This window comes from Phlebotomus papatasi, chromosome 2 (assembly GCF_024763615.1).
Source record: "Phlebotomus papatasi isolate M1 chromosome 2, Ppap_2.1, whole genome shotgun sequence".
Taxonomy (NCBI): Eukaryota; Metazoa; Arthropoda; class Insecta; order Diptera; family Psychodidae; genus Phlebotomus; species Phlebotomus papatasi.
The window spans coordinates 78,217,559-78,237,880 of record NC_077223.1 but is presented as its reverse complement, the minus strand read 5'-3'; the positions used below and the strand labels follow the sequence as shown (position 1 = coordinate 78,237,880).

Sequence of the window (20,322 nt, the reverse complement as noted above, 5' to 3'; positions counted from 1 at the left end):
TTAAAACTGTAAAAAAAAACGTTATCCATTATATTTTTAACAATTTTTCCGGCATTTTCTGTAATTATGATTTCAGACAGAAGGTTTTAGACAGCAAACAATATTATTGGCTTCTCAAAATTCAATGGATCTTATATCCCTAATTTTCAATCCTGAGTAAAGATCCTCTACACACTAGAGAAATTTATGTCCATATTGAAGCAAATTGCCTATGTTTGTGTAGGAAAAACTCTTCAATAAGAACATAAATTTCTCTACTGTGCAAAAACTATAAGAAAACAATTAAAAACAATTTTTACTTCGTTTCGAGAAATTTATTTATTATTGAAGAAATATTTCCTAAATTTATTATTTTTTATTTATGTAGTGTATTGAGATTGAGATAGATATATATCAATAAAAGAGATAGTATGAAATTGTTAAGGTCAGGTTTTTAATCATTGAATTCAGTGTAATAAACGCACGCATTGAAGTCACATCGCGTCTAATAAAATTCTTGTAAATAGTCAAATATAAGTCTTTTTATTGATGTTGTAATCTTCGCCATATAATAGCAAAAGTCAAAGCTATTATAATTTATAAATTTATTATTACGTACTACTCTAACCCAAAGAGTAACAATCATATATCATTCTCATAAAATAAAACCGTTTATTTTTTTGTCAAAATATTTTTTTTTATTCATCAAAATGCACCAAAATAATAAAAAGTAGTGGGGTGGAGCATCTTTAAAATACGATATTTTCACCTATTTTTAAAAGGAACTGGACTCTACTACAATGTAATTTAGCTCTATAAACCAAATGTAAAGCTAAAAATAGAAGATTATGAGGAGATTATGAAAGATGGAGCAATTTAGGCAACTGAATGCACATTTCTTATAATTATTTTTTTTTATTTAATATTTTTTAAAGTTATGCATTCATAAAACTGTCCCATCCCTACTGAATAGTAAAACCATTCATGTTGTATAAACAGAGGTAAAATTTAGGAGCATGACTGCAAACAGAATTTGGCTGCTTATTATTTGAACGTATAATGCTTGTTTCACTATTCTGTTCAGAAGAAAGTTAAGTGTCTCGGATTAAGAGGAATTAGTGTGTTATACAAGATAATTGGTGTTACCCATGAATAAATTTATGCGTACAATCAGAGAAGTGTTGCGCTAAATAAATGATGTCTATAGGGTAAGGCTGGGTATTCAATGGGTCAAGTGGTAGAGCACTCGCTCTATGATGCAAGTGTCCCGGGTTCGAATCCCCTTTAGGTCACCAGGAATTTTTCTGGCGTTAAAGGTAAATAATAATGCATATCTAGAAATCCCCTTGTGGGAAGAAGGCCTTGTTCCTTCGAGGAATGTGGTGCCAGCATTATTTTTATAGGGTAAGGCTTTCAGACTTCGCACACACTCTGGCTTCGAACACTTATTCTTCCCATATTCCTTTAAACAATATGACCTAAGTTGTTCAAGAAATTATACTAGGGATACTAGGTATCAATTTATGTTACCTTCGATCAAATTCATTAAAGAACATTGAAAAATGTGAAATGTTCAAAGCCAGAGTGTGTGCGAAGCCTGAAAGGCTTCCCTTAGAAACTAGATGCTCGTGAATTTGACCTTACCCTAGGCCTAGAATGAGATTTCTATATTGAATTTAAACAATCAGCTGTATCCACATGTAATTTAATATTAATGCTCATAAAATATCTTAGTCTTTTAACTTTGTGGATTACGCAGTAAATGAAAGCATTTAACTTTTAATTCTTTCAAACTTTGCTCATAAGAAGAAAACGTGATTGGAATATATATAATTTTGCAGAACTAAATAATTCATTCATTCATTCAGTTTAAAATTTTCTGGAAAATATTTCCCACTAAATTTCCATGAGCATAAATGTGGTGGTTTTATTCGCATTTCACAGTGTGTTCAGCAGTGCGAAAGAGGCTTTTATAGGAAGTCTCTGGTGCTTCTGGTACGTCTTTTTTCTCCATAACTCTTACGCGAAAATTATTTTCTAGCCACTTACTCTCGATTTTTTTCCACACTTGATCATTAATTCCATTAAACTTGACCTCTAGTTTTTGCCGAAAATTAATGAATGAATTTGCAGGAAAAAATGCAGACTCATCAAATTCCACCAAATGTATTATTCAATTGTTAATTGAAGCGACGACGTGATGTGATTTTAGAGATCACATAAAAAGTGAGATTTATCACTCAAGAATACAAAAGACACAGGAGAATCACACTTACCCTGATCTTTGCGATCTCATATCAATTCAATAGATTTCTGGAGGGAAACATAAACTATTTCGAAGGTTTTTGTAAAAGGAAGGAAATCTCTTATATGAACTTAAATGTTTCTTTTTTTTTGTTGAATCAAATATCGCACTTGAATTTACACAACAAATACAATTAGTGAGGCTATGGATGCGTAAAAAAATGCAACTAATTTACCGTATCGGATATTATTGATTTGGAAGTGTATCAATGCAAAGAACATCTTTTATTATAATTTGTGTTATTATTGGCACAGACTTTGCATAATGTGTTACATTTTAAGGGGGAATGATTAAATTTACAGCATTTTTCAAATTGTTTCTCTCTACATAAATTAACACTCAATACCAAATTTGATTATTAAGTAGGTTTTCGGTTATATAAATGCCTATATCATTAAGTAATGATAACGACAATGAAGAGCAGAGCCATTTGACCGTTTCTTAAAAGGTTTTTTAAAATTGGATTACGATCGCTAGTTAAATGCCAAAGTGATCTAAGCTGTTACATTAATTATTTTTAGATTTTAAAGTAAAATTATTTTAGATATTTACAAAGTCTTTGTAGGTTATTCTAAAACCAGAAATGGCATTTTACAAAAAAATCCTAATGATATTTTAATTGTAAAAAGGAGAATTACTTTTCAAATTAGACGCGATAAATGAAAACAATTCGTGATTTCAACACCTTTTGTAATTGAAGATGATCATCCTACCTTGATTTTAATTATGGTAATGTATTTACTGCAATTCTCGTATTGTACACCTTATCGTGAGATTTATGTCAATGTGTATTCCATTTTCTTGACTCTATCGTTAGAGAAAATCATGTCGTGAAGATTATAATCTATTGTCGGTGGAATAATCATGAATTTCCTGTTTTGATTCGTCACTTCTGATTGCCTTGTTCTTCTACCTGATCCATTAAAAAAAATATGCTAATCAGAGCAGAATACAAAGAGATTGTGGCAGATGAGATTAAAAATCCATCAATTTTGTGCGCAACATCATTTGAATTCAATTGATAATTGAGACTTTCAATATCAATTTAATAGGGTAACTGTGCCAAATTTCGGCATAGTTGCATGCAAGCGTCAAAGTCTCAAGTTTGAAATGTAATATGTTAAATACAAATTGATTTTTTTATTCTTTCTTCTTAAGGAGTGTTGGTTGGAACCTTGTAAACCGTTTATCGTCTTTATTTACTCTAAAATCATTAATACACTTTAAAATAAATAAAAATATAGACATAGCTCTGGTGCCCTATTTCGGCCACCTTCATTTTCATAGTTCCTTGCCTTACGGGAATTCTTCCAATATTTTTTTCACGTCCTCTCGTTTGTCGAAGCTACATTTTTTGTTATTCTTTTGCATTTTATAATCTCTAGAGTACGTAAAATCTAAAAGTTCATGGAAATTCTAGGAACAAAAAAGGTGGCCGAAATTGCAAGCTGGCCGGAATTTGGCACACTTACCCTATATATAATTACACCAAACCAGAAAATTTTTCCTCACAAAGTCAAGGACCGGGAAAAGGCATTTCTTGCATTTAGCATTTGTGCAGAAAAATATTTGGTATGAATTGTATCTCTTGAGAATCCCCACAGTGAAAGTGAATGAGAGTCTCGCAATCTCAATTGTTACTTCAAAGTCAATTGAGCGTAGATTTCCGCTGAAAATTGAAGGTAAAGGTATAAATGTGGTAAGTTGACGAAGTGATATACAATAAAAATTCACGCCTTTTTGTCAACAGTCTGGAACAAGAGTTATAAACAGTTACTTAAAGAGGTGGCAAATTTAATTAAATTCTCTTGTTATTTCTTTTTCTGCTGAGTGATTTGCTCCTTTTCACATTATTCATGTCCATCAAGGTGGTCTTTTTACCTTTTTTTACCTTCTTAAAGAAAAGCAATAAAAATGGGACAGACAATTGCACACATTTGATTTACATTTAGAGTAACATGCTTAACTCTTTTCTATTGATTTGCTTCTACAGAGGTTTGCAATTTCTCTAAATTACAAAATTTATAAAATTTTATGATTTTTTGAGTTTATATAAAATATTTTGAAGGCTTCAAACTGTATATAATCATGTTATCCTTCTTAAGGGTCTTAATTTTTCGCTTTAATGAGAAATATTACGTTGCTGAAAAGGTTTTGCTTAAAAAATAGAAGTATAAAAAATAAAAAAAAATCAATTATGAATTTGAGAATTTAAAAATTCGCCATTTTTTAGCTTAAATATTTACTACATAGCAAATAGCTGGAGACTTGCAAAAAATATTCTAGATTCCGTCAACCTTCTACTTTACAATTATGTACAGACATAAGAAAAAAATAACTTTAGGTAGTCAGGAAAAATTATTTTCTTTATGAGACCCAGTGTTCCAATCGTCCTTAAAGGGTTAATTCCAAGAATTGAATTTGTTGTGATGCTCAAAAGAAAAAGAATAATACCAACAGTGGAAAAGACATTCGCTAAAAATTTGAGAAAATTAGGTGAAAATTTAGATTTTATGAAATTTTCCGAAATAAAATTAAAAATTTTCAAATCTAAATTAATTATTAATATGGTTTCCTATTTATTACTGCGAAGAAAGAGTAGTAAAAATTTAAATTTTGGTCTATGGTTTATGTAACTTTGGTTTATGTAACTCCGGAAAACCTTTAAGATCAGAAAAATTTTATAAAACCAAATTTACATTCCTTTCCTACTCAAAAGCGTTTTACATCTGAATCCTTTTTCTCAATCAAAATTAGATTGAACTAAATTGATTTTTTTTGTAACGTTCAAAAGAAGAAAAAATGTGTGCAAAACTTTTTAGAAAGAAAGGGTCGTGAATTTTGATTTCAGTAAATTTTTCTGACCTAAAAGATGTGTGCCTGAGCCATTACTATTTCTAAATACAATGCCTAATAAGGGAAAAGTACCCCGGATTGGAATGTAAAGACTTAAGAGACATGCTCGATATTTAGTTTAAAATATAAAAATAAAATATACTATTTGGTATTTTTGTGTATGGTAATCGGTATATTAGTGATCCATTTAACTATATCTGTGCATTTAAACTTTAAAATTTTACAATAAAATAATAAAAAATAGATGAACTTGCTACTGTGTACTCTGTACCTCGGATCGTCACGAATTTAATCAGGTGTCTCACGGAAAATTGGTTTTATAAATTAAATCTACAGTAATGCACTGTATTCTTGTAAAAATCAAATGGTGAAAAGTAGCTAATAATTTTTAAAAGTTTATTTTAATTGGTGCAATAATATGACAATAAATTGACGATCCGAGGAACACTGCCGATCGCTGGTGATCTTCCCTTATAACAAGTTTACTTTAAAATTCTCAAAATAAAAGTGGGGTGGTGGAATTACAGCCTGTCTTTAGAATCGTCTTTATCAATCGTCTTTAGAATTAAAGAATATGCTTAAGTTATTTTCATGATTTTAATTTATGTATTCATTACGAAGCTTGGGATCGTACGAAGCATGGGCACTATACCCTATTTTATTTTGGCATTGAAAGTTTTACAGATATTTGATACTAAAATTTAAAACTTTTATCAGAGAATAGAACTTGGTTTTTTAAAGCTTTCAAACATTTTTTTTTTTTTCAGAATATCAAACAATTTTATTTCAAATTGAATTATTAGATATTTTGTTCAATGTGCAAGTATAAATTAGTGGGAATACTTGAGTGGAAATTTCCGGAGGGAAGCTCCGTCCGGACGCGGCAACACAAGCTGTGGAGTCTACAACTCAAAAGATTAAAAAAACTCACTCTTCTCCAGAGCTTTCGACACGCTCCGTGTCTTCCTCAGTGGCTGGGGAAGAAGGTTTTATTAAGAAACCATTTCATTGTTTTTAACAGTGTATCAATTTTGAACTTACTCGAAAATGACGAAAGCTCTGGAGAAGAGTGAGTTTTTTTTGATCTTTTGTGTTGAAGACTCCACAGCTTGTGTTGCCGCGTCCGGACAGAGCTTCCCTCCGAAAATTTCCACTGAAGCTAAACGGCAATTCCCCCACAATAATCACTTGGAAAATTGGATAATTTTATCTCAAAAGGGAATTCTGAAAGTTGTTGGGAAACATCAACTCAGGGAAAGAAAGCACATCAACTTATTTCTGAGCATTCAGAGATCTCGACTCGGTCTCCAAGCCTTCACCAATGGTCAATACACTTCTGGTCAATACTTGTACTTCACGAACGTCCTTTTGAGACTCGTTCAGGATTTTTGTCAGAAACATAGCAAGGGCATAAGGGGAAAGAGAAACACTTTTTTACACTTTTCTTCTATTTTTAGGAGTCTAACACAAATTTAGTCTCTGTCTTCTTGGATTTTACTGCACTGCGAAAAAACGGGGGCATGATTAACTTTTTTTCCTCATACTTTAACACCTTTTAGGTGTAAAAATATATCAACATTTTTTAATGTTATTTTTACACCTTTTTAAGGGTAAAATTAAGACGGAAAAGGGTAACTTTAACCTCTAATACTCTTAAAAAGCATAATATTTACACCAATTTCGGATCAATACTGCAGGGTAAAATAAACATTTCCGGAATGTTATTTTAACTTTTTCGGATTTCTCTCAGTGTGGGAGTTTTCCATTGTGTAGTGCCCCTGATCTTTCTTATGCCCTGTTGTAATCCTGATAAAAACTCTGAACAAGTCTCAGAAAAAAATTTACAAGACTTGACCACTGATGAAGGTTTGGATACCGAGCCGAAAACTCTGGAATCAGTCGATGTGCTTTCTCTGATGGTTTGATGTTTCCCGACAACTTCCGGAATTGCCTATTGAGATATACTTGTTGTTTTTTCCCTAGAATTGAACGGTGTTAAATAAAATATAATCTTTTTTATCAGTATTGTGGCGCCCTCTCATGACGGGGAATGAGAGTGATATATGACGGACGGCCGGTGAGGACAGTGACAGTGAGAGTGAGAGTGAGTGCAGAGTGGAAGAAGATTAATAAAGGGATAATAAGACTATAACACAAGTGTTTAATATTATTGACACCCTTCTCCCAGAGGCTTGGCCCCCCCACATTGGCGACGACGGGAGAATCTGTGAGGTAAGAGTGAAAAGTGAAAATTAGCAAACGTTTATAACACGATGTAAAAGTGAGGTTATAATTCCATCTTGATGTCAAGAATGGACAAGAAAAAACAAGAAATGGGGGCTCCACAAAGAGTCAGGATGATATTAAATACTATTCTCAACTAAGAGAAGAAACACCAGTTGAGTGTAGAATAATAATTGGGAGACTGAGAACCCCAAAAATAAGTGCCCAGTGAGGCAGCCCTGGATGTAATCTGCCTCCGGAGAGGAAATACATCAGGGAACTGGTCAGTTAGACTGGGTGTTAAACAATTCTAAAGCCCTGGATGTATTCTGTCTCCGGAGAGAAGAGACATCAGGGAGAGGGTCAGTTAGACCTCATGTTATAAAATTTCATTAGAGCCTGAGAAATAAACAGGTCGAAACATTGAGAGAAAAGAAAAAACAAAGGAAATTTATTTCTTTCCAGAGAGAAAGGCTACACTACACATCTTCCGGAAGAGAAGAACTGAAACAAGACAACTTTAAAAGAGAGAGAGAGAAATCAGAATAAAATTAATACTGGGCATTGAGCTTACAAGTAAGGGAGAGAGACTCCGCCAAGGCAAGAGAGAAAATAAAAATAAAAAAAAAAACACTTTATTTCTATTGTGTGTTTTCGTATTATAATTTAATTTTAGCTTGAAGGAAGTGTTACAATGGAAAAATTCCTAAACTTTCCACCGTTCAAGTGCCAGGGACTCCCAGAGCACACCCTAAGAGAACAATGGGTTGAATGGAAGCGAGCGTTTGACAATTATATTGTAACTATTGGGATAACAGACCCGACAAAGATGAAAAGCACCCTCCTAACTCTAGGAGGTATTGAATTACAACGCGTTTTCTATCGGATTCGCGGAGCTGATGTTAGTGCTGATCCAGAGTTAGGAATAGATCCATATAAGATAGCTGTGCAGAAATTAGATGCATATTTCACACCGAAACGACATGATTCATATGAACGGCATATGTTCTGGACACTGAAGCCACGTCCGGAAGAAACTCTCCACCAGAGAGCGATGAGAGTAATCGAACAGGCTGACAAATGCGACTTTGGAGACTCAAAGGAAGCTAGTCGTTCTGCAGCTATAATTGATAAAATCATGATGTTGGTTCCAGATGATCTTAGGAAGAAAATGTTGGCACGGAACAATTTGACAGTCGAATCAGTGTTAAGAATAGTGATCACTTACCAAACAGTTGAAGGGCAAATGAAAGATTTCTCCGACTCAAAGGATGATGCTGGAACTGATGTGAATGCAATAAAAGGACTAAAACCCTGGAAATCCGGCCTGTCGAAATGCTTCCGTTGTGGAAGACAGCACAATTTCTCAAAGCAAGAAGATTGTCCAGCTTTTGGGAAGGAATGCAATAAATGTCACAAAATGAACCATTTTGCGGCAGAGTGCAAAAGTCGGGAAAATCAGAAGAAGAACCTAAAGAGGAAGAATGATGATTCAAGGAAGGACAACCACAATGATGCTAAAGACTCGAGTGATAACAAAAAGAGACGAATCCGGGTGGTGGAAGATGACAAAAATGAAGATTCTGAAAACAGTTTCATATTCAACATTGGTGAAGGGGACGAGTACGTTTGGTGCAAAATTGGAGGTGTGCTAGTAGAAATGCTGATAGACTCTGGATCAACCCACAATGTACTTGATGAAAAGACATGGGAATACCTAAAGAAGAATGGAGTGAGAATTACAAATGCTACCACTCAGTGTGATCAAAAACTAAAAGCATACGGTCAAGATTCTCACCTTCATATTCTTGGAGGATTTGACGCAGCTGTATCTGTTGATGACAATGGAACGGAATACGAGGCATACGCCAATTTTTTTGGTAGTCAAAAATGGGTCACAGCCGCTATTGGGAAAAACTACAGCAAAAGAACTGAATTTGCTCATTTTGGGATTACCAAGTACGCGCGACACAAACTTGAATGTGATTCCCATGGAAAACAAGAAAACGCCATTTCCCAAGATTAAGGGAGTCAAGTTACGTATTCCGATAGATGAAAGTATCACTCCAGTATGTCAGCATCCACGAAGACCCCCGATTGCACTACTGGGGCGCGTAGAAGAAAAACTTAAGGAACTGCTCCGTTTGGATATCATCGAGGAAGTGACGGGCCATAGCCCTTGGGCTTCACCATTGGTGATTGTTCCAAAGGGGCTCGATGATATTAGACTTTGTGTGGACATGAGGGTAGCGAACAAGGCTATTAAGAGAGAACACAGACTGATGCCAACCTTTGACGATTTCTTGCCACAATTGAAGAATGCCAAGATATTCAGCAGACTAGACATTAAGGATGCATTTCACCAAGTGGAGATTGACGAACGATGTCGGAATATTACCACGTTCATTACACATCAGGGTGCATTTCGGTACAAGCGCTTAATGTTTGGAATATCTTGCGCACCTGAATTATTTCAACGCACCATGGAGCAGATGTTGGCGAAATGTCCCAACACAATCATCTATATTGACGACCTTGTAATTTTTGGGGAAAACAATCAGGAACATGATGAAGCTGTTCAGAGAGTACTACAGCGACTCAGAGAGCATAATGTTCTTCTTAATCACAAGAAGTGCATTTTCAAAGTACATGAAATTATATTTCTTGGACACCGCATCTCAGCGGAAGGAATCCGCCCAGCTAAGGATAAAATTGAGAGCATCAGATCTTTTAGGGCACCTACTACTAAAGAAGAGCTACGCAGCTTCCTGGGTCTTGTCAATTATATGAGTAGGTTCCTAGAAGACTGCGCTACAATTACACATCCACTCCGTCTGCTAACTCATGACAAGGAACCTTTCAAGTGGGAATCAGTACATGACAAAGCCTTCCAGACTCTGAAGGAAATGATAATGGGTTGCGAAACATTGGGGTATTTTGACAATAATAGACGTACTCGCGTAATTGCTGACGCATCTCCTGTAGGACTGGGTGCAGTCCTAGTACAGTACGAGGACGATGAAGAAGTGAAACCCATTATAATTGCCTTTGCCAGTAAAAGCCTCTCCCCGACTGAACAAAGATATTGCCAGACGGAAAAAGAGGCTTTGGCTCTAGTATGGGCAGTGGAAAAATTTTCAACGTATCTTCTTGGAAGGGTTTTCGAACTGGAAACGGACCATAAAGCGCTAGAAGTCATTTTTAGACCAACATCTAAGACATGTGCCCGGATTGAAAGGTGGCTTTTGCGCCTGCAATCCTTCCAGTTCAAGGTGATCTACAAAAAGGGATCAGATAACATTGCTGATTGCCTTTCAAGATTGCCAACTCATAAAGAGCAGGAGTCATTTGATGAGGAGGACGAACATCTGGTGAGAGCTATAGTGGAATCAGCTGCCATAGATGTTACGGAGTTGGACAATGCCGCAGAGCGAGATCCTGTCATGAAAGAACTCCGGACGTGTGTATTGTCCGGCAAGTGGTCTTCATCCCTCAAAGAGTTCCAGGCATTTAAGGATGAGTTCAGTACTTCGGGTAATCTGGTAATTCGAGGATCTAAAATTGTCGTACCATCTCTACTCCGGCCACGAATGCTAGCTCTCGGACATGAAGGCCATCCGGGGGAAACTGCCATGAAACAAAGACTAAGGAGTCGTGTGTGGTGGCCTGGAATGGACAACGATGTTGTGAAGACTGTTAAGTCTTGTGAGGGATGTCGATTGGTGAGTCGTCCAGACCATCCTGAACCAATGACGCGTCGGGAACTTCCAAGTGCTCCTTGGGTGGACGTAGCTATTGACTTTATGGGTCCACTTCCCTCCGGAGAACATCTATTGGTTATTGTGGATTACTTCAGTCGATATAAGGAAGTGGAAGTGATGAACTGCATAACTGCTAGAGGGACAACAAACCGTCTGGAGAGAATTTTCACTCGCATGGGCTATCCCCGGACTATCACAGTCGATAATGGCCGACAGTTTACTAGTGAAGAATTTGATTTGTTCTGCCAAGAGCGAGGAATTTGTATCAATCGAACGACCCCGTATTGGCCTCAGATGAATGGGGAAGTTGAACGTCAAAACCGTTCTCTTTTGAAAAGATTGAAAATCAGCCATGCCCTAAATAGGAACTGGAAACAAGATCTGCAGAAATATCTTCTAATGTACTACACAACTCCTCATACTACCACGGGGAAGACACCTACCGAGCTATGCTTTGGGCGGACGATTCGCAGCAAAATCCCCTCGCTAAGTGATGTGGAGACAACACCTCCTAGCACCGATTACCGTGACCGCGATAAAATTTTGAAAGAAAGAGGGAGAATGGCGGAGAACAAGAAGAGAGGAGCCAAGAAGTCAGGAGTCCAGATTGGTGATACGGTGTTGATGAAAAATGTTCTTCCTGACAACAAGTTATCGACTACCTTTGGAAGAAATAAATTCATCGTTATCGAGAAGGCAGGGTCGACGGTTAAAGTGAAAGAGATAAACACTGGCAAGACTTATAGTCGCAACTCTTCCCACTTCAAGAAAGTACTGGAGGTCAACAATCCAGATGTGGAACAGACTGGAACTGCAGGGAGTGGAAACGACAGTGACTTAAACCTGGACCTGGATGAGGCAGAAGACAATACCCAAGCGGCCTCTGACCACGAGAATGCCGATCATCAGAGACCGAATCGAAGTTCTCGGAAACCAACACGGTTCCAGGACTTCATCATGAATTGAGAAGTAGTTTGAAAGAAGAAGGAGGATGTGGCGCCCTCTCATGACGGGGAATGAGAGTGATATATGACGGACGGCCGGTGAGGACAGTGACAGTGAGAGTGAGAGTGAGTGCAGAGTGGAAGAAGATTAATAAAGGGATAATAAGACTATAACACAAGTGTTTAATATTATTGACACCCTTCTCCCAGAGGCTTGGCCCCCCCACAAGTATAATAGTTTAATCAGTAAGAATATAAAATTATTATTAAAAAATCCATGAAATCAAATAATTTTCTGAATAAGAAATTTTTATCATACTTGCTTCATGTTACAAGCATAATCAAACGTGAAAAATGCCAAAAACTTCTTTTATTTTCATTAAACTGCCGCCCAAATTAAAGAGTGGCCCGATCTTAAAAGAAAAGAATTAACGAAAGTGTATTATATCATAAACAATTTTTCTCTATCATAATGTGATATGTTCTTCTGAAGTCATTTTCTAAGAAAATTTTTGTTGAAAAAGGCTCTTCGCTATTTTAGGTAAATCAGAAAAGGAGAACTAGAGACAACTTAGATTAGCATATGAAACAGTGCAAATTTTTGCAATTTATTAGCCTTATTCCCTCTACATCTTTTGTCACTTTTGACCTCTTTAAATATTTTTTATAAAAAAAAAAATCTGTGGAGAAAACACTTCATAAAACCATAAAGGGTGCAACGGATTTGTATTGAGCGTATTACATTTATTCTGATAGGGTAAAGATATATAATTTGGAATCAGTGTTACAAGTTGGACAATTCGCCGGTAAGACTTGGACATGGCTTTTTTCTTGATAAATACAGTACAAAATTTGTTTTTATGCACAGGGAACCAAATTATAAAACTAAAGCATTAAAAATATACAAATAAAAATGAAGTACTAAATTTATCAAGACAGAAAACCCTGTCCAAATTGTACCATTGCTGTCCAACTTGTACCACTTTACCCTACTCACAAAGTTTTGTGAATATTTTTAAAGAGAGCTCAAATTGCAAAGGTAAATCTAGGGAAACTGTACCAAATTTCGTCATAGTTGCATGTAAATAACAAAATTTTAGGTTCAAAATGTAATACATTTAATAAAGTTAATTTCAGGAGTGTTATTTGGTAGTTTGTCGATAGAGTTAGGGCAGAATCACATTGGCAATAAAATACTCGTCCTAGCCTTACCGTATTTCGTTAATTTGTGCATTTTCATTGCAATTCTTACGGAAATTGTCCATTACCGTATTACCTTATCTCATACTCGGTGGCACTAGGTGAAAATAATATAAGAAAATTGAAGAAATTAAAAGAAAATGCGATAAACGGTGAGCAAAATAAACTGTATCATACAGTTTTTTTTTTGCTCACCGTTTAACGTATTTTCGTTTTATTTCTTCAATTTTCTTATATTATTTTCACCTAGTGCCACCGAGTATGAGATAAGGTAATACGGTAATCGAGAATTTGCGTAAGAATTGCAATGAAAGTGCGTAAATTAACGAAATACGGTGAGCATTTTACTGTCAATGTGATTCTGCCTTTAGTCATTTGTTTTCTCTAAAATTATACTTAATATATTTTAAAATGAATAAAAATATAAACATTATTTGAGCTTACCTGTTAATAATAACAATATTTCGGTCAACCTGTTCCTCGTAGTTCCTTGCCCTTCCGGAACTCTTCTAAGGTCTTTTCCATATCATCTCAATAGTAGAAACGATACTTTTGGGAACAAAATGAGAGTCCGAAATTGCAAACTTACTGAAATTTTAATTTGAATGAAAAATTAAATAGCGATTTAGACGCCACTATCGGTGGTCTTTCAAAGTTCACATGTCCAGAAAAGTTGTAGAATATTTTAATCATCTTCTTCTGTTTAATTACGTACCTACATTGTGCTATAAAAGTATTTTTGTTGAAGCATTTGACTTTTTAAATTCAAAATTTACCAAATTACTCAAGTGAAGGTGTGATAAATTTTGACTTTGCTGTGATAAGATCGTTGGATTAGATAATTTTTAACCACTTACACGCCTCTCCATGTCTACAGAATATTAATGAGAGAACCGTGAATAAGAGAATAAAAGAAATATAAGTAAAGCAAAAATGGGAAAGTTTCAGTGTTTTCTTGACTTCACACAATTGTTAGATTGTCTTAAAAATGCATGTTCGAAGTGCAATTTAAATTTATGATGGCAAAAAGTGCTACCGTTCTTTATATTTTTTACGAGTTTTTCCACCTCTTTCGCTTTGCAATTTGGCATCTCTAATGATTATTACGTTTAGCCTTACCATGAGAATTAATTTTCATTTCACTTTTCCCTTCTTATATGCACTATTATTTAAACTTGATCTTGATTTGTTACAATTGAGAGCGAATTGGCGGGTGAGGTGAAAAATCCATGCAAATTGGTGCGAGATGCTGAGAAAGGTCATCCAACCTTGTTCACTGAGGTGATACTGCTCAAGAGATGGCTAGAGGAGAAAAGTCTGGTGAAAACATGGAAGAAAAATACAGTAACCAATTTTGCAGTATTGTGATTTTTCTGAATTAATAAAAATAAAAGAAAAACAAGAAATTTTCAAGTTTAGAAAATTTGCAATCTATTTTTAAATTCAAATTATAATGCTTTTGGGTTAATTAAAACCGTTTCATTATTGGTTTATTTCACGCTGCTTCAGCAATTCTGTCATGGAACTGCAGCCCATGTTCACTGACTCTTGAAGATTTCTTCAGCGGTAGGAAGTTGCAATTCATCGCTATTTGTGGCTGAAGTTCAAGTTCTGCGATTTGCACATTCATTTCCTCGCTCCAATCATTGACTCTCTCTCTCTCTCTTCGGGTATTGCCTTCAATTCAAAACATCTCTGGTCGATTTTTGATCTCATCCACGAGGTGCTTCTCAATGAAGGGACGGCTTAGTCTTTCGGCAGGAACATTGCAACTAATGTAGATTTGCTTCTTGAGGCGTTTGGCCACTTTCTCTGCCAGCTGCTGTGAATCACAGCCCAGCAAAGGGCCCATAATTGTGGTTGAAATGGCATCCCCAGAAGCAGAGACCATGGCCAGAGCCATCTCATCAAACACTTCATTGCCCTTCTCGCAAATGTAGATTAGTGTTGAATCTTCCATCTTCAGGACACGATATGTGAACTCCTGACCACTGGCACTGGCGGAGAAGACATGGGTGGTGAAGCTTGATGGTCGAGGAATCAACTTTGCAGATTCTGAGGGCATGGTTTCCGCAAGAAATCACTTTTTTTTTTTTAAAACTTTGAATGTAAACTCACGAGCGTCAAAGTCATCTGTTCCCTGACCACTTCTCCCAGCAGAGACGCTGCCATTCAGAGAAGAGTATTCTTCACATCCAAGACTCCGACCATTCGTATTTTGTGGAGACTTTCATACTCCGTGGGCTTTTCCAGGCTGTGGAATTCAATATTTTGAATATTAACGTTTTTTCAGAAACTTTTGTGTTTTCTTTGGCTATTCCATCCATTCCATCCCAAGATATCAATAATTATACAGCCTGTTTATCAGCTATTTTCTGAAAGCTGATATATATCGTGGATATTCTCTGGTAGGACAAATTTTGTCAGTTAAGGTATAAATTGTTGAGTTATCGAATTTTGCTCCCATAAATGAAAAAAAATTCAATTAATATAGTTTTATAGGAAATTGATACCTTTTGTAGAAAAGCATTTTTCTCTTAACAAGAAATCTCTGATGCTATAATTAATTGTCATAGTCTTAGTATGTTTGTGAAGAATTGCTGGAAGTAATGGCCAAAAGAAGTCCTGAAGAAGATTGATCATAAGACGATTCAAAGTATTGAAATATTTCTCTGTCTCTTGATTCTTTTCCAGGCAATGGTCATATTGACTACTGTAGGGGAATTCTGTAATTTTCGTGGCATCACGCGTGAGTTCGAAACCTGACAATGCCATTCGAACTTTTTTTTGTCATATCATATGAGTTCGAAAATGCAATTCATTAAATTTTTAATGAAATCCCTTTACTTGATGATTTTATGAAAATACAGTACGTCTTGGGTTGATTTGTTTAAGAAAATTCATTGTCATTTGAATTGCCAGAAATCTCAAATACAGTGCCCGCTTCGTAATCCGGATGATTGGGAGACAATTTGACAGATGTCCGCTTCGTAATCCGGATGGATTTTTTGAATTTGTTCAACGTCTTGAAAATATAATACAAGGTTTTTTTCCGAGAATTAGAATAAAAGTTTTAAAGAAGTTTAAAAGGACAAATTTAGAGAATTCTATGCTATTATACTTCATTTATTGAACAAAAACTTCACAGGATAATTCATTCTCATTGCTGAACACACATGCATACATAACCTCAAAATGATTTTAAAGGTAACCGTCGATAACTCGTCCGGATTACGGCGATCCGGATTAGAGAGCGGGCACTGTATGTGACTTCTGACAATGTCACGTGAGCTGAAATGGCAATTTCCTGGCTACAGAATCGCATTTTCGAAAAAGCTTTCCTAAGATTCGGACTCAATTTGTCATATGGCATTGCCAGAGCGTTACAGAATTCCCCTCCAGCTCACAATTACTATACGATACATTGAAAATATTCGTCCAATTGAATGATTTGTAACATTTGTGCCAGGAGTTGGACATTCCGGCTAAGAAATGACGGACGTGCTCCTTGAATTTTGCCAAAATCATGAAATAATTTACCGCATGATTGCCGCAGGCAGTAAGGTAAAAGTATCTTCGACTCGACCACCCTGGGTTCCTCAAGTCGACCGGTGGAAATATTTATTGAATTTATTTACATTTACAATAATATTTAGCGAATGTTTTGACATCACAGGGTCAAATATCTCATAATTAATTCAAATCAGTGAAAATATCATAGTAATTGACCATATAACACTGAAAAGGGGTGGCAAAGCGTCCGAAGCTTTGCGAACTGCTCGAACTCCCGAGAAAGAGCTCTGTCTTACATACCTTCTCGCAAGTTTTTCTGGTGTATATAAAATTATGGTAGAATTTAATTTGTCTATAAATCACCACAAAACCATCTTGAAGTTGAAATTTTTTCAAAAAGAGGCTTTCAAAAAAATCATTAATCTTTTAAATAATTTATTGAACAAATCGAATCGGGTGAAAATTAGGCTTTTAACCTTCAATAATTCAAGATTGCGATTTTTCTGGTGATAGATGTGTAAGGACGAAATGTTCAGCTGGATTACCTTCAAAACATTTACAAAAATTAACGAATTCGCCAGGGCCAATTTTTTGCAAAGTTAGAAAAATCTCAGTTTTGACCAATTTTTGGGGGTTAGGGAACGCACGAAAGGGGAGGGGAAAAACTAAAGAGGTTGGGTTCGAGATAATGCCATTTGAGGAGGGGTCATCGAAGACCGGAAGTTGATATCTCTTACCGTTTGAATTTTATATGGGTCAAAAGACTGAAAAAATGCGAAAAACAGTATTTTTAAAATAGAGCTATTACCGTAACTTTCCCGATCCATCACCGATTGTGACCGATGCCGTCGGGTTCAGAATTAAAAGATTTTCAAAAAACTCCAAATTTAACCAAATCCGTTGAAAATTAGGCCCTCTAGAGTGGTTGACCTTTAACCTTGAATAATTCAAGATGGCGAATTTTCCGGTAATAGATGTCTAAGGACGAAATGTTCAGCTAGACTACCTCCAAAACATATCCAAAAATGAAAGAAATAGCCAGTGCCAATTTTTTGTAAAGTCAAAAAAAACATGTTTTTGGAGGGGTTAAAAGGGGTGGGGGATAATTTGGGTAAGTTAGTTCGAAAGAGAATGTTAACTTGTGGGGGGATCGCCGAAGACCGGAAGTCAATATCTCTTACCGTTTGGCAGCCAGGATGGAGAGAAGTAGAGAAAAAACACGATTGGAGTTAGAGCAGTTAAAATCATAAAAAGATGAAGCGTTAAAGTACCGTCGTTGCGGGTGACTTTGCACTCGGGGGGTGACTTTGCACTCTGCTGTTCGTGAGACTTTGAACAATTCTAGCACTTATTGATAGTCTTCGCCGATCCGGTCTACCATGTCAAAGTATATAGGGATATGTTAAGTACCAAGTAAGGTACAATGATCCTCAAAAGGATTCTTGTGGTTTCAGTAATAGTCAATGAAATGCTAATATAGGTATTTTGTCAAAAAACGGCTCCGTGAAAAAGTTATCTGAAGGTGCAATTTTAAAATCGATTTCAGAGTAGTAAATTGCCCAAATCTATTCTAAATTTATCTGGCTAGAATAATCCACTTCGATTTTGTTGATTATTTTTATTAAAATATTTTTTTTCCCTATTATCTTTCTAAGAACGCATGATTTATGTTATAAAATTGCATGTAATGGTCTTTCTAAAGCTTTATTATAAAAGTATTTAGCTAAAAATTATCCAATTTTTTGATAATTTAAGATAAAGTGACCGAGATCTACAAGATGTTGTGGTCGCCATCTTGGTTTGACGTTTCTGTCCGCCATTTTGAATAACTGTCAAAACCTAAAACTGGTCCGATTGAGCTGAAATTTTAGTATGTTCTAGCTGATGTCAAAACCTTTTCAGAACATATATAACATCCCATCTAGGTCAAGCGATTGCCTGGATACAGGAGCTCCAAGTTCAAAATTTTGACATTTTCATGAATACAGAACTACGGAGAGCTTCTTTTATCGAAATCATCACAAAAAAGACAGTACTAGGGGAATGTAGGCAGCCTTCGCACATTTTTTCGTGCTTCATATTTAGGATTTTTTTCTGACTAAACTCTAATATGGGCAGTGAATTGTACTACACGAAAAAGTTCCCTGATCTTTTAGGTTTCCATGCATGTTTAGTACATTACCACAGAATTGTTGGTTTTTCCTGGACAGGAAAATGAAAAAAATATGACGATTCGTGTGATTCTTGCCCCCGGAGGCAGCGTTCACACGATAGGGGGTTCGGGTTCGTCGTTGCTTTTTTTCTCGAAATAAATTTTATCCACAAATAAAAATTATTTTCTGATTGTTACCTATCGTTAGGCGATGAGATCTAAATAATAAACAAAAAGAAAAGTAATGTTTTTCTTTATAACAGCATATTATTTGAAGATCTGAAAAACTGTTTTTGCAAAAATGAAAAAATAAAAAAATTAATAAATGCACTTTTCATTTATTTTTTTTTAATTATGTAAGAGTAAATAAATATATAAAATAAAAGCCTCAACCATTTTTAATGGTTACTGAGGCATTTCATTTAGATTTTAAAATTAAGGATTAGTAAATAAAGATCGCCAAAATATGATGATTTCAAAATTTTAAAATTTGAGCCTCTGTATCTAGGTAAATACTTGACGTAGACTGGGACATAGATACGTTCTAAAAAGGTCTTGACATCAGCTATAACATACTAAAATTTCAACGCAATCGGACCAGTTTTAGGTTTTGACAGTTATTCAAAATGGCGGACAGAAACGTCAAATCAAGATGGCGATCATGTCATCTTGTAGATCTCATGCATATTACCCTTAGATGTAAAGATCTTCATTGTCGTTTATTATCAGAAATTGTTGATTTTTTAGTATTTATTAAAAAGTGCAAAGTCACCCGCACCTTATCCCCAGTGCAAGCCTTTTTTCTTGATTTTTTTAAACATAGTAAAATTTTATAAAATTAATGCTAGTGGCACAAAATCCATTCATTAACAAATGAATACAAATAATTTTACTCAAAAACCCCCCTCCCTTCACTTTAACTATCCACTTTTAGAGAGCAAAGTTGAAAAATAGCGAAAAAACGTGCAAAGTCACCCGCAACGACGGTATTTCTTTTTTCTTAAATAAAAATTCGCAATTTTTCATCAAATTAATGACTTACTTTTTGATATTCCTGACTTTTTTCTTAAGGAATTATTTCAATTATTATCCTTACAGATTACTTGAGAATTCAAACTTTGAGTATAATCGCAAGTAGTTCTGTTTATGATAGACTAGAAAATTGCACTGTCCAATTCTACCCCGGTTTTCCCTATAGATTATTGAAACTTATAGCCAATTACAAGAAATTTCCCGAAAATCCAATGAATTCAATGAATAATAAATTCCGTTCTTGTGAAATATATTAGGTGGTTATTGTATTTGGTGAGGAACACCATACGCTCTGGCGGAAATTCTACGAAGTAATTTTTAGAACCAGGATTTTAGAACAAGTACCGATTGTCAATA

General features: G+C 35.3%; 2 protein-coding genes across 2 annotated transcripts; one reads left to right on the top strand and one right to left on the bottom strand.

Moving 5' to 3' along the window:
* The first annotated feature begins 8,192 nt into the window (after nucleotides 1-8,192).
* LOC129801047 (uncharacterized protein K02A2.6-like) lies at nucleotides 8,193-12,090 on the top strand. The gene is made up of 2 exons (XM_055845805.1): nucleotides 8,193-9,095; nucleotides 9,142-12,090. Exons 1-2 carry the CDS (start codon nucleotides 8,193-8,195, stop codon nucleotides 12,088-12,090), a joined length of 3,852 nt encoding a protein of 1,283 aa, XP_055701780.1.
* Nucleotides 12,091-14,674: 2,584 nt separating this feature from the next.
* On the bottom strand, nucleotides 14,675-15,433 carry LOC129804531 (uncharacterized). Its single transcript, XM_055851890.1, has one exon. The coding sequence runs from the start codon at nucleotides 15,331-15,333 to the stop codon at nucleotides 14,953-14,955; it is 381 nt and encodes a 126-aa protein (XP_055707865.1). The 5' UTR covers nucleotides 15,334-15,433; the 3' UTR covers nucleotides 14,675-14,952.
* Between the last annotated feature and the right edge of the window lie 4,889 nt (nucleotides 15,434-20,322).